This window comes from Manis pentadactyla, chromosome X, assembly GCF_030020395.1.
Source record: "Manis pentadactyla isolate mManPen7 chromosome X, mManPen7.hap1, whole genome shotgun sequence".
Taxonomy (NCBI): Eukaryota; Metazoa; Chordata; class Mammalia; order Pholidota; family Manidae; genus Manis; species Manis pentadactyla.
The window spans coordinates 115,917,354-115,932,399 of NC_080038.1; the positions used below are offsets into that span (position 1 = coordinate 115,917,354).

Sequence of the window (15,046 nt, forward strand, 5' to 3'; positions counted from 1 at the left end):
AAAAACCAGTATTATTGTAATATTGGTTCATAACTCTACCATTTATTCTTCTACAGAATTTGAAAGTCAAATAAACACAATTATAAATCTATGGCTATGCAGTACATTAAAATGTAATTTGTGGTGTCTGTAACAGAAAGGGAGAAGCATAACAGTTTCTCTATGTTACTAAAGTTAAGTTGGTATCAGATTACAAGATTGTTATGACTTTACAATGTCATATGTAATCTCCATGGTAACCGCAAAGAAAACAGCTATAAAACACCACAAATGGAAATGGAGAAAGAATCAAAACATTTTACTACAAAAAAATCAAATAAACAAGAAAGAAAGGCAGTGATGGAGTACATGAGGAACAAAAAGTTATTATAACACATATAGAAAACAAAGAACGTAATGGCAATTTTAAGACCTCCTCTATCTGTAATTACTTTAAATATCAATGGATTAAGCTTCCCTATCAAAGGACATGGATTGGCAGAACAGATATTTTTTAAAGACTTTTCAATAGATTCTTTTATGCTATCTGGAAGAAATTCACTTCAGATTAAGAACAGTCAAGGATGCAATATATATTTCATGTAAATAGCAACCAAAAAAGCAGGAGTAGCTATATTATATCAAACAAAATAGGATAAGTCAAAAGCTATTACAAAAAACAAACGAGATGATACTGATAAAAGGGTTATTTATTAATAAGATATAATAATTATAAAGATAGAAGCAACAAACACCAGATCTCCTAAATATATGAAACAAACACTGACAGAATTGAAGGGAGAATTAGATGGAGCTACAATGATATTGGATGGAACTATAGTAATATCGATACCCCAGTATAAAAAATCCAAAGAACAATCAGACATGACTTCAATAAGGAAATGGAGGACTTCAGCAGTACTATAGATTAATTGACCTAACAGACCTACAGAGAACAGTCCATCAAATAATAGAAAAATACAGATTTTTTTCTCAAGTGCATGTGGGACGTTCTCAAAATTAGATTGTACTTTGACTGCAAAATTTAATACATTAAAAATGTAGATGATGCAAAGTACCTTTTCTGATAACAATGGCATGAAAACAAAAATTAATAGAAGGAAAATTAGAAAATCCCCCAATATGTGGACATTTCAAGACACGCTTAAACCATCAATAGGGCAAAGATGAAATCACAGGTGTAATTAGAAAATATCTTGAGTCAATGGAAATGAAGCCTCAGCATACCAAAACATACAGGATACAGCAAAAGCAGTGCTAAGAAGATAATTTGTAGTTATAAATGCTTACATTAAAAAAGTAAAAGGATGTCAAATAAAAATCTAACTTCATTCCTTATGTAACAAGATTAAATTAAAGATACTTTTGTATCCTTAACCAAATTAGGCTGAAGAACATTCACAGAATAAAATTATTTCCTGGCCAGAACTTCCCAAACATATTCCTCCTTTACAATATGCCCATTCTAATACATGGTGGAGTATATGTGAGGATATCTAAGATAATTAGACATTTGATGTTTGATTGATTCAGTGTCAATCAAACCATTACCTGAGCAGAGTAAAGATTAAGATAAGTGAGTTGACTGAAACCGAAATGCTTTCCAGTCTGTGGTGACAAGGGATTGTTCCTTTCCCAAACAGACGAAAACAGGCTCATTTTGTAGCAGGCAATTTTAAAGATATTCATATCATGCTATCCTGCTGATCTATATGGTAGAGTAACTTAAAGTCCCAAAGAAGATTCAGAGGTGAATCATTTATTTGAACTAAACAAAGAGTAATGTTGCCCTGGACCAATTGTATTTAAAAAAGCACAGACTGAATTGGGGGTGGGGGAACTTAAAATTAATCTTAACTGGGTGGTTGGAAAATGATGCCTGGAAGCAAGAAAGGTAACAATCAAAGTATCTAAGTGTGTTCATCCAACCGTCAAATTTTTAAGTTTCTACTGATTGTAAGCCTCTATGTACTTGTGTTAGTATTTAAATTCTGCTGTTGTGTGATGTTGAAAGGACATATAAACAGCTTCCCTTATTGTAAATTCAACAGTTACCATATTTGCCTAAATAGTCAAAAGGTACAACTTCCAGTTAGAAGATGAGTAAGTTTTGGGGATCTAATGTACAGCATGGTAACTATACTTAACAATACTGTATTGCACACTTGAAAATTGCTGAGAGATTATATCTTAAATGTTCCTGCCACACACACAAAAGATAGTAACTATGTGAAGTGGTGGGTGCTCTAACTAAACTTATTGTAATCATATACAATATATAGTTTCAAATAATCATATTGTACACCTAAAATTATTCAATGCTATACATCAATTGTATCCCGTTAAATGTGAGAAAAGATATAAAAGATGGAAGTTGTGTATTTTCTTAATGGGATTGACATGTAGAGTATAACCAAACTCTCAGGCTTGAGATTCTTCAAGAAATATTTCTCATATGTTATGAGTACTTTGATACCTTTCAAACTTGAAAAATATTTTAAATCATGCCTACAATTTCATGCCTAATGGCAAAGCTGTGATACCAATAAAAATCAAAGAAAGGGTGGTATTTTGAAGTTTATGATTGTTCATATGGCAGTTACCAGTAGCCCTGCAGCTAAACCATACCCCTTTATGGTTCCATGCCACATATAAATACTAATCATGACACATCACTTTGATGGAAGGTTAGGTAGTAATCACAGTGAAATATTTAAAATCGGAGGGCAAATTTCAGTTTTACTTTAATACAATATATTTCTTGTAGTTGATATGTCTAAATTTCCATGGGACATTTGCACTCACATATTCTCACTCTCACCCCCTTTTAGATTAGATACACAACACCCTGAAAAAATGGATGTCAGCAGATCTGAGGAGGAGTTCCGTGCTGTAAACCATGCAGAGAAAACTCTCCATAAAATAGAGGACTACTGGAAAGAGAAAAGACTGTGTGATGTGATACTCGTTGCTGGAAACATGCGAATCCCAGCCCATCGGTAAGTATCCTTATGCAGACAAAACGTTTGGTGAGTATAACCAAGTATGAATCAACAAAAATCAGTCCATTGATTACAAATTGGAACACTAAGGAAAACGGATGTTTATCTTCCTGTATTGAAAAAGCAGTAGCATATTTGATCCATCGCCCTATGTGATACTTAGAAGAGTTAAGCTAGGGAGAAATTGAACCCTTTAAAAGAAAATCAACTCATTTTGCCTTTCTAATTCATAGCACTTTAATGAACTGTGAAAGATTTATGCAGAAAACAGAGTTACCAGTGTTACAAACTTACTGTCTGCATTTCATGCTTTTCTGTGAGATTATGGACGAATTTAAGTTCCTGCGAAACATTTCTATTTCCAGGTTGGTTCTCAGTGCTATGTCAGATTATTTTGCTGTGATGTTTACTACCAACATGTGTGAAGCCACACAAGAAGAGGTCAAGATGGAAGGAATTGATCCTAATGCACTTAACTCCTTGGTTCAGTATGCTTACACAGGTAAGTGCTTGGTATGTATTAGCTGATTCATTCCTCACAATAACCCTGCATTATATACCCACAGTACTATTATTCCTACTCTGCCAGTGAGAAAACTGAAGGATAGACCAGTTAAGTAACTATCCTAAGGTAGTAAGGGGAAGAATCAGGATTTAAACTCAGTAGTACAAAAGAGAAAGAGGTAAATAATATGCAATAAAATTTTTTTACTGTGAGAGAATAGAGCTATTTTAACACCAATATACAAGAATATGTGTCTCTATCTCATGGTTTGGGTACATTCTCATTTGTAAAAATGAGAGGGGAAGTGGGATATTCCAGTTGTACATTAGATTTTTAGTCAGTCTCTTCCTTGGAATAATCACATATTTACCCAAACTATAAAATAAAGATACCCAAGATGAGTTTGGGGTCAACAAGTATTTATTTATTCACTCATTCATGCCAATTTAATTGAGCAATATTTGATGAATAAAATTGTACATACTGAAAAGTATACGATGTAATGATTTGATATTCATATACATTGTGGAACCCTTACCAAAGTCATGAAAATTAAGGCAGGCAAACAGTGAACTATTTTCCATGGTGAGAATGCTTAAGCTATACTCTGACACAACTTTCAAGAATACAATAACCAATGCCATGTTGTTATCTGTAGACATCACGCTGTACATTGGATCCTCACAACTTATTCTTCCTGTAACTGAGTTTGTACCCTTTGTATTTCTTCGTTTCCCCTTTCCGCCTCTGACAACTACCAATCTACTTCTTTCTATAAAATCAGCACTTTTTTTTTTAGATTCCACATACAAGTGATATCCTACATTATTTGTCTTTCTCTTTCTGGCTTATTTCACTTAACATAATGCTCTCCAGGTTCATCCATGTTGTCACAAATGCCAGGCTTTCCATCATTCTCATCACTGAATAACATTCCATTGTGTGTGCACACATACACACACACACACACACACACACATATATACATACACACATATACAAACCACAGTTTTGTCATCCATTCATCTGTCAAAGGACATTTAGGTTCCATATCATGGCTATTGTGAGTAATGGTGCAATAAACACAGAGTGCACATATCTCTTGAAGATCCTGATTTCATTTCCTTTGGATATATACCCAGGAGTGGGATTGCTGGATCATGCATTAGTTCTATTTTTTAAATTTTATTCAGGAACCTCCATACTGTGTTCCATAATGGTTGTGCCACTTTACATTCCCACCAACTGTACAAGGGTTCCCTTTTTCTCCAAAGCTTCAGCAACATTGGTTAACTCTTCTCTTTTTCATAACAGCCATCCTAACAGGTGTGAGAGATATCTCATGGTTATGATTTGCATCTCCCTGATGATTGGTGATGCCCGGCACCTTTTCATGTACTTATTGGATCATTTGTCTACCTTCTTTGGAAAATGTCCATTCAGGTTCTTTGTCCATTTTTAATCAATAATTTTCTTTTGTGCTATTGAGTTGTATGAGACCTTAATACATTTTGAATATTAACTTGTTACCAGATATTCAGTTTGCAAATATTTTTCTCATTCTATAGTTCTTCTATTCAATTTATTTTTATTTCCTGTGTTATGAAAAAGCTCTTTAGTTTAATGTTGTCTCACCTGTTTATTTTAGCTTTTGTTGTCTGTATTTTGGTGGCTTACCCAAGAAATCATTCCAAGATTAAGGAGCTATTATTTTGCTGTTTTCTTATAGTAGTTTTATGGATTCATTCATTAAGCAATAAATGTTCTTAATAACTCAGGCCAAGTTTCAATGTCTATAGCAGGTGAATCTTTAGATCTGAATCTAAGAATAGTTCATACTTCTCTGGGTCTCATGAGATATGGGCAGGGCTCTCCCTTCAAAATCCAGGACAAGAACAACACAGAAAAGGGTGCTGATGGACCGCATTTGTTTACAACATATTTTAGAGGTTGAACCAAATATAGATAATCTATCAGTATGTATTACTCTTTTCTTTATGGTTATGCAACCATACGGAATTGATATGAAGGTATTTTAAAAGGCAAACTTACAAAGGAAGAGTTTATAATTTATATAATCCATTTGAAATATCATACTTTGTAACTTACCTATATTGCTTGGCCAAAACGAATAGGAATATAACTTATCAAAAAAACATAACATTTTCAATAATTCATCAATAGTGGTTGTTCCAAAAATAATACAGCATATCACTACACAGGAAATACCTTAAATAGCTATTTATTATATAAATAAATATGTGTTTATTGCAGCATATCACTACACAGGAAATAGCTTAAGTAGCTCTGATCTCATTTTTTAAAATCATTTACAGATAGCCTTTACATATATTATCAAACAGAGCCTGCTTTTTATACCTACAAAAGTAACCATATAAGCAGTTGTTTATCTGTAGACTCTGAGCAGCGTTTTCTTTCTTTTGAGACAGTCCAAGTGTCAATTACTGGCAAACTATCTAGGAAAAGTCATCCTTATCAGCTAGTAAATGGAGATTTTAAAAAACAGACGTATAACCTCAATGCTCTTATTTGCCAAGATGTTTTTCCACACAAATGACAGCTACCGCTTTGGCCAATTCTATGATCCTTATATAATGATATAATGCTACTTGAGTCATGATATAGACATGCTTTTAAATAAGGTGTAGATGCAGGTTTAAGATGGTAAAGAAATAACAATTTGCTCTTTGTAATGATAGTATTCACTGTTTATTTGCTACAGTTGTCTTTTATAATCTAGACTAGCTCCCTTCATCCATCTTGTTAATGTGTTTATACAGATTTCCTAAAAAGATATTTCCTGAGTGGTTGTTGTACCTTAGAAAAGGCAGCCCTGCTAATGAGAGAATTGAAAATTTTTCAGTTAGCATATTTGTGCCTTATTTCATGGGACATACAATCATTATTTTTTCAAAACATCTAGGTGTTCTGCGATTGACAGAAGATACTACTGAAAATTTGCTGGGTGCAGCTTGTCTTCTGCAGCTGACTCAAGTCATTGAAGTCTGCTCCAAGTTTCTTATAAAGCAGCTCCATCCTTCAAACTGCTTAGGGATTCTGTCATTTGGAGATGCCCATGGCTGCACAGTGCTCCTGAGAGTGGCACATAAGTACACAATGGTAAAATCATCTGCTTCAAGTTAACTTATATAATACAATACGTAACTTACAGATTTGTTTACTTATATACATATATGTGTGTATTTGTATATATATATATGTGGGTGTATGTATTTAAACATCTATGAATATATATGTGTATATATATAAAACCCTTTCAATGTAAAGATTATAATGTTGGGATAAAATTAAAAAGCAATATAAACATACAATTTGCAAACGACTTGCACCTAATGGATAGCATATAAGAGTATTTGTCTGGTTGAACTGTACTCAAGTTTCTCATTTTTGAAAGTAAAAAGGTTTAATTAAATGTCAAAAGCTAAAGAAATGGAAATTCTGCCAAAAATTCTGCTAAACAAGTACATACTTCAAGTAGAATCCATAGTAAATAGGAAAATAAACTTTCCCTGATGTTTTTACACTATTAGAACTTTAGTGTATAAAATCACACAAATTATTATTTCTAATGAAAGTTAAATGTTCAATAAGGAAAAACAAATATTAATGGAGCAATATTAACTGGAAGAACTTGAGAACTATCAAAATTAGTAAATGAGCCAATCCTTCTTAATGGACTTATTCTGTCCTAGTGAAAACATATATTTTGGTTATAAACAATTTTCAGTTCAATCCTATAACTTAACTAAAGATCTTTTTCAATTCTATTAGTAGAATTGTAATAAATGAACATGTTTGTGTTAATTCTTTGAATGTTGCATGGGATAAGGCTACATTTATTCAGTCAGATGGAAGTGACATGAAATACAGATTTCTGTAGGGAGGCAAGAAAAAGTAGACAGAAGATACTAAATAACCATTAATGGTAATATTTCCCTGATACAAAGAAGAAAATGAATGTTTTAACTTCTGAAGTAGCGAACAACAAAAGAAACTGATCTTTCTGTGAAAGCCAGTCAAAAGATAAATATTTCAAGCTAAGAAAATTGGTAGTTATTTAAAATTCAAAAATAAAACACAAATGTATAAAGAAAACAATAGAAAATCACACATAAACAGAAACAAATAAAATTAACATTACAGTTTTAGGTTTGAGATGCATTTAAATAAAGAGTATTTTCTAGAGTTTCTATGAAGTCCTTAAAATGTTTAAATTTCTAATACTGGAATTCTCAAAATATTTCTTCTAAACCTTCTTTCTTCTTCCCAGCACTGGTTATTATTCAGAATTTGAAGTTTCGAACATATTCCTGAAATGTGGAGAGCCATATTATAATGGATTGGCATTTCTGACATGTCTCTTAATTATGTTATTTATATTCCTATGTCCTAAATACAGATGCCATATAATCTATAGGAACACCAGTTATATAATTCAAAGGTTAATCCTACACAAAACTAAACAAGAAATCTTCCCTGCTAAATTACCTAAATTCTTGAACTAAGTATTAACAGTGTCCTGTCTGGTACCTTACTCTTGCAGACAAAACAGATTCTGATAAACAGCTTGAATTATTTCTGTTGCTCAAAATGAACTTGTCTTCCTTTTCCTATTATGTGATGTGACTGAAACTGAGTGTTAGTGCAGGATGTGCATCAAAACACAATACTGCGGTCTCCTTAAATCGCCTTTCTTTAGTTTTTTTAGTAAAATAGGTAAAGATCTTGTTGTAATAATGCTTCTGTAATACACTATTGATAGTATAAAATGCAAATAAGTTTACTGTCTTGGGATAATGTTAAACTCCAAGAATTAATTACAGTCCCTTGATTTGTAAACTGAGTAAACAGATTGCCCTCCCTAATGTGAGAGAGCTTCATCCAGAAACACCCTCACAGACACACTCAAAATAGGATTTCACCAAAAGTCTGTACACTCCACGGCTCAAGGTGAGACATACAATTAAGCATCATAATCATATAAACAGTAGCCGGCATCAGTGAAACTTTCAGCAAGTGTGCTATATTCATTCAATAAGTTTTACAACAGTGTGTAAGTGTAGATTTAAAAAAATGAATACGAAACCAAAGGCACAAAAGAAGACTCTTAGGAAGGTGCACGGAGAAGAGTGTTTACCTTGAAATTAGGAGCAAGATAATTCTAATATAAGGCAATTTAGAATTAATCTTGACACACTAAATATTTCTCTACAGTATTGGGTATGGCAGTGCCATATGTAGATACTTTAGACCAACACACTGTTATTTTTTATTTAGATTAATTCACTGTGTTGCCAAACAGTTTTCAACAGTCTCATTAGGCAGGGCCTCTGAAGCCACAATCGATTCAAAAAATCTAATTTCTGGCTATAACTAAATGTGACCCTAATGTAAAGCATTTTAATCATTTCTTAGCTTTCTCAAATAGGCCACCTCCCTTCCTTCCTTCCTCCTTCACTCCCTCCCTCCCGACATCTCATTTACTTTCTTTTTTTCCTTTTCTTTCATTAGAGAGTGGATAGAAAGGAAAAGGAGTTATGGAGTCTTCTATAGTATTGACACTATGCTATTCGGAGTGTACATGTAGTACCAGTAATGGGCAAACAAATTTTGGAGTGCTTTATCTTTTTCTTAACCCTTTTACAAAAATTATGTCACTTATGAAAAGCAGTTTCAGTATCAGACAAAATGAAGTAGACCTGAAGGCTTAGGTCTGAATCCATACTTGCCGTTTACTGCACAGGAGATCAAACAGTTCACATAGCCTGTTATCTCCTCAGAAGAATTCCACCTCCCACAAAATCTGACTGCTGACTACAGTGTTCATGACGGAAACCAGAAAAGTGTGACGTACTGTACAAATGTGATGTACTATGAGTTGTAGGAACAGTTCTAGTTCTATTCTTTTGCTATAGGTGAGAGGGTTTTCCTCTGGGGACATGTGCTACAGTAAGACCGTCAGGTCTTTCTCAATTGTTTGCTTCATTCATAAAAGGGCTCTTGGTCTAAACAAGCAAGTTAACTCAGATTTTATGGTATCAGAGCTTCCTGATGGGTATATCAAACTTGATGTATTTTTCTACTAGTCTAACTCAGTTGCCCAGTGACAAACTCAGAGTGGAGCTGAGGGAGTGTTTGATTTATCCAGATCCTCCAGTTATTCAGAGGCTGTCTCTGGCTTCTTCTAGAATATCTATTTAGTGGCCTACATAAATTGCCAGCTAGACATGTTTATCTCCACTTCAGAAGTATAGTTCATTGCATTGAAAAGGAGATCCCTACTGAGAAAAATGTTGGAAATGATAATTGTGTTGTCACAGAAAATGTATGACCTTATAAATCAGAAAAAACAGAGTTGTGTTTTGAGAGGTAAAAAATGAAACACAGCTGCCTGAAATTTGGACTTGACAAAATACAAGATAACACCATGACAGAAGGAAAAAATGGAGATATAATATATAAAAATTGAGAGTCCCACTGTCCCCAAAAAATAATTCCACATGAGTCCCTTTAAGATTATCCTGAATCTGGAGATTGTTGTCCATTATGAAAGAAACCTTCGCCTTGGTTAATAGAAGATCGTGTTTTAGCTATAAGAGAAAAGAGGTTTTCGTCAATTTCTTCCTCTCATCTCAGAGGAATTCAGCATGTTCAACCCTCAAATGCACAGCCAGAGCCACCCCTCCCAGCCCTTCAACATAGTACCCACCTTGAAAATTTTCAGCCTTTCTCTTAAGGTTTTTGACTAGAGACCAACTCAACATCAGTTCTGGAGCCAAAAGCTGTTGTCACCCACAACAGCTGGGAAAGAAAATCAACTCGGCTACTCTCTGTGTGGCCCGTGAAAAAGTTTAGGTTTTTCCTTGTATTCCATAAATATCCCTAGTGGAAGCATGTGGCTCTTCAGCCTCACAAGGACCCCCCCGCCCACGCCTCCTGTCCTAGGCAGTATAAATGCATATGTCTGTCTCTCCGGCCTTTTCTGAAATTTAACAAAGTGAAATGTTTTGATATTTTCATTGTGTTAATAAGTTTCCAAAGTACGAGGTTTCAGTAGAAGACCTTTCTTTTCTAGGAACACTTCATCGAGGTAATAAAGAACGAAGAATTCCTCCTGCTTCCAGCTAATGAGCTCTGCAAACTTCTGTGCAGTGATGACGTTAATGTGCCTGATGAAGAAACCATTTTCAATGCTGTCATGCAGTGGGTGGATTATGATGTGCAGGCGAGGCAGCAAGACCTGGCAATGCTGCTTTCTTACATAAGACTGCCCTTGCTTCCACCACAGGTAGGGACATCTACCCGGGTAGAGCAAACTCTCCTTCTGAACTGCCACTAGGCATTAATCCATTCCTTCGTTGCGTAGTTTTATTTTATTCAAAGGATTTCTGATAATTGGAGTGTACAGGATTTTTGAAGGACATATGCAGCCTTCAATAAGCAATATTTGTGATGAAGGCAGAGAAAACAAGGATTTCTTTTGAAACCCTACTGGTAATCTCTGAACGTCAGTATAACCATTAGCTTCCGTTTCCTGTCTCACCAAAGGGCGCTTGTAACAACCAGGGAAAATGACTAGGTTAACTCTTTGTCTTTTTCTGCCCACCTTCTAGGCAAGGCGATGATAATTGGTACAGTATAATGTCAGAGGAAACTCTAGGAAGGAGTTAGGTTCTGGATAATCACTACTGACATGGGTGATTAGCTGCTGTGATTGAAAGCATACTAGAATAGTTGGATGCAGTAGACCGTCATTATAACAGCATCTTCATCGTGCATGCTGAAGGATTATCCTAAAAATGATTCTAAAAACAAACACCCTTGGATAAGATTCAGGATTGACCCATCTCATATTGAATTTTAGTATGTGATGTTTAGGGAGGGCAGAATATAGTCCCACTACGTAATTCCACCATTAGTGAAAACCACACTTTTTTCTCTGTAGCAAATTGATCAATAGTAGATATCCTTTATGTACCATATATGTGACTATATTGCACACTTCATAGAGAGCCGGTGGCTAAAGTCCTGAAACATCATCCACATTGGGAGGAGGGATCTTATCTGGACCTAGTGGATGAGTGGTGTCATAGACACTAAAAAATTCATTGATTTTCAACAAATTTACTAATTAAATGTTAATATTGAAAAACAGAATGCTAATTTCCTGATGGTTTATGTATTTTTTTAAAACTTTGTATTAAGGTATGATCGATATACACTCTTATGAAGGTTTCACCTGAAAAAACAATGTGGTTACTACATTTACCCATATTATCAAGTCCCCACCCATACCCCAATACAGTCACTGTCCATCAGTGCAGCAAGTTGCCAGAGATCCACTATGTCCCTTCTCTGTGCTACACTGTTCTCCCCATGATCCCCCACACCATGTGTACTAAACATAATACCCCTCAGTTCCCTTTCCACTCCCTCCCCACCCACCCTCCCACAACGCTCCTCTTTGGTAACCACTAGTCCATTCTTGGAGTCTGTGAGTCTGCTGCCGTTTTGTTCCTTCAGTTTTGCCTCATGATTATACTCCACAAATGAGGGAAATCATTTGGTATTTGTCTTTCTCCTACTGACTTATTTCACTGAGCATAATGTCCTCCAGCTCCATCCATGTTGCTGCAAATGGTAGGATTTGTTTCTTTCTTATGGCAGAATAGTATTCCATTGTATATATGTACCACCTCTTCTTTGTCCACTCATCTACAGATGGATACTTAGGTTGCTTCCATATCTTGGCTATTGTAAAAAGTGCTGCGATAAACATAGGGGTGCATATGTCTTTTTGAATCTGAGAACTTGTATTCTTTGGGTATATTCCAAGGAGTGGGATTCCCAGGTCAAATGTTATTTCTATTTTTAGTTTTTTGAGGAACCTCCATATTGCTTTCCACAATGGTTGAACTAGCAGATATTCCCACCAGCAGTGTAGGAGGGTTCCCCTTTCTCCGCATCCTCGCCAACATTTGTTTTTCTTAAGTCTTTTCGATGCTGGCCATCCTTACTGGTGTGAGGTAATACCTCATTGTGGTTTTAATTTGCATTTCCCTGATTAGTGATGTGGAGCATCTTTTCATGTGTCCATTGGCCATCTGAATTTCTTCTTTGGAGAACTGTCTCTTCATATCCTCTGCCCATTTGTTAATGGGGTTTTTTGCTTTCTGGGTGTTGAGGTGTGTAAGTTCTTTATATGTTTTGGATGTTAACCCCTTCTCAGGTATGTCATTTACAAATATATTCTCCGATAGTGTAGGATTCCTTTTTGTTTTGTTGATGATGTCCTTTGCCGTACAAAACCTATTTAGTTTGATGTATTCCCTTGAGTTCATTTTTGCTTTTGTTTCCCTTTCTCAAGGAGATGGGTTCAGGAAGAAGTTGCTCATGTTTATATTCAGGAGATGCTTGCCTATGTTGTCTTCTAAGAGTTTTATGTTTTCATGACTTACATTCAAGTCTTTAATCCGTTTTGAGTTTACTTTTGTGTATGGGGTGAAGCAATAATCCAGTTTCATTCTCTTGCATGTAGCTGTCCGGTTTTGCCAACACCAACTGTTGAAGAGGCTGTCATTTCCCCATTGTATGTCCATGGCTCCTTTATCACATATTAATTGACCATATACGGTGGGGTTTATATCAGAGCTCTCTAGCCTGTTCCATTGGTCTATGGGTCTGTTCTTGTGCCAGTACCAAACTGTCCTGATTACTGTGGCTGTGTAGTAGAGCTTGAAGTTGGGGAGCGTAATTCCCCCTGCTTTGTTCTTCCTTCTCAGGATTGCTTTGGCTATTTGAGGTCTTTTGTGGTTCCATATGAATTTTAGGATGATTTTCTCTAGTTTGTTGAAGAATGCTGTTGGTATTTTGATAGGAATTGCATTGAATCTGTAGATTGCTTTAGGCAGGATGGCCATTTTGACAATGTTAATTCTTCCTATCCATGAGCATGGGCTGTGTTTCCATTTATTGGTAACTTCTTTAATTTCTCTCATGAGTGTCTTGTAGTTTTCAGAGTATAGGTCTGTCACTTCCTTGGTTAGGTTTATTCCTAGGCATTTTATTCTTTTTGATGCAATTGTGAATGGAATTGTTTTCCTGATTTCTCTCTCTGTTAGTTCATCGTTAGTGTATAGCAATGCCACATATTTCTGTGTATTAATTTTGTATACTGCAACTTTGCTGAATTCAGATATTAGATCTAGTAGTTTTGGAGAGGATTCTTTAGGGTTTTGTATGTACAATATCATGTCATCTGCAAACAGGGACAGTTTAACTTCTTCCTTGCCAATCTGGATGCCTTGTATTTCTTTGTTTTGTCTGATTGCCGTGGCTAGGACCTCCAGTACTATGTTGAATAGAAGTGGGGAGAGTGGGCATCCTTGCCTTGTTCCCAGTCTTAAAGGAGAAGTGTTCAGCTTCTCGCTGTTAAGTATAATGTTGGCTGTGGGTTTGTCATATATGGCCTTTATTATGTTGAGGTACTTGCCCTCTATACCCATTTTGTTGAGAGTTTTTTATCATGAATGGATGTTGAATTTTGTCAAATGCTTTTTCAGCATCTATGGAGATGATTATGTGGTTTATGTCCTTTTTGTTGATGTGGTGGATGATGTTGATGGATTTTCGAATGCTGTACCATCCTTGCATCCGTGGCATAAATCCTACTTGATCATGATCTATGATCTTTTTGATGTATTTTTGAATTCGGTTTGCTAATATTTTGTTGAGTATTTTTGCATCTATGTTCATCAGGGATATTGGCCTGTCATTTTCGTTTTTTGTGGTGTCTTTGACTGGTTTTGGTATTAGAGTGATGCTGGCCTCATAGAATGAGTTTGGAAGTATTCCCTCCTCTTCTATTTTTTGGGAAAACTTTAAAGAGAATGGGTATTAGGTCATCACTAAATGTTTGATAAAATTCAGTGGTGAAGCCATCTGGAACAGGAGTTTTGTTCTTAGGTAGGTTTTTGATTACCAGTTCACTTTCGTTGTGGTAATTGGTCTGTTCAGATATTCTGTGTCTTTCTTGGTCAGCCTTGAAAGGTTGTATTTTTCTAGAAAGTTGTCCATTTCTTCTAGGTTATCCAGTTTGCCAGCATATAATTTTTCATAGTATTCTCTAATAATTCTTTGTATTTCTGTGGTGTCCATAGTGATTTTTCCTTTCTCATTTCTTATTCTGTTTATGTGTGTAGACTCTCTTTTTTTCTTGATAAGTCTGGCTAGGTGTTTATCTATTTTGTTTTATTTGTTGAAGAACCAGCTCTTGCTTTCATTGATTCTATTGTTTTATTCTTCTCAATGTTATTTATTTCTGCTCTAATCTTTTTTTTAAGATGCAGAAATTTACTAGCCAATTTTTGTTGTTGTTGTTATCATTAATCTACAATTATATGAAGAACATTATGTTTACGAGGCTCCCCTCTTCACCACGGCCCCACCCCCACCCCATTACAGTCACTGTCCATCAGCATAGTTAGATGCTGTAGAA

At 35.2% G+C, this 15,046-nt stretch overlaps 1 protein-coding gene across 1 annotated transcript in view; it reads left to right on the plus strand.

The window, feature by feature from the left end:
* The first annotated feature begins 2,428 nt into the window (after positions 1-2,428).
* The window catches only part of LOC130681918 (kelch-like protein 4), a 35,589-nt gene continuing 22,971 nt past the window's right edge, over positions 2,429-15,046 (plus strand). The window contains exons 1-4 of the mRNA XM_057495754.1: positions 2,429-2,999; positions 3,368-3,504; positions 6,452-6,648; positions 10,625-10,837. Coding sequence (XP_057351737.1) covers positions 2,773-2,999; positions 3,368-3,504; positions 6,452-6,648; positions 10,625-10,837 — 774 coding nt within the window. The 5' untranslated portion in view covers positions 2,429-2,772. The remainder of the gene's footprint in view (positions 3,000-3,367; positions 3,505-6,451; positions 6,649-10,624; positions 10,838-15,046) is intronic.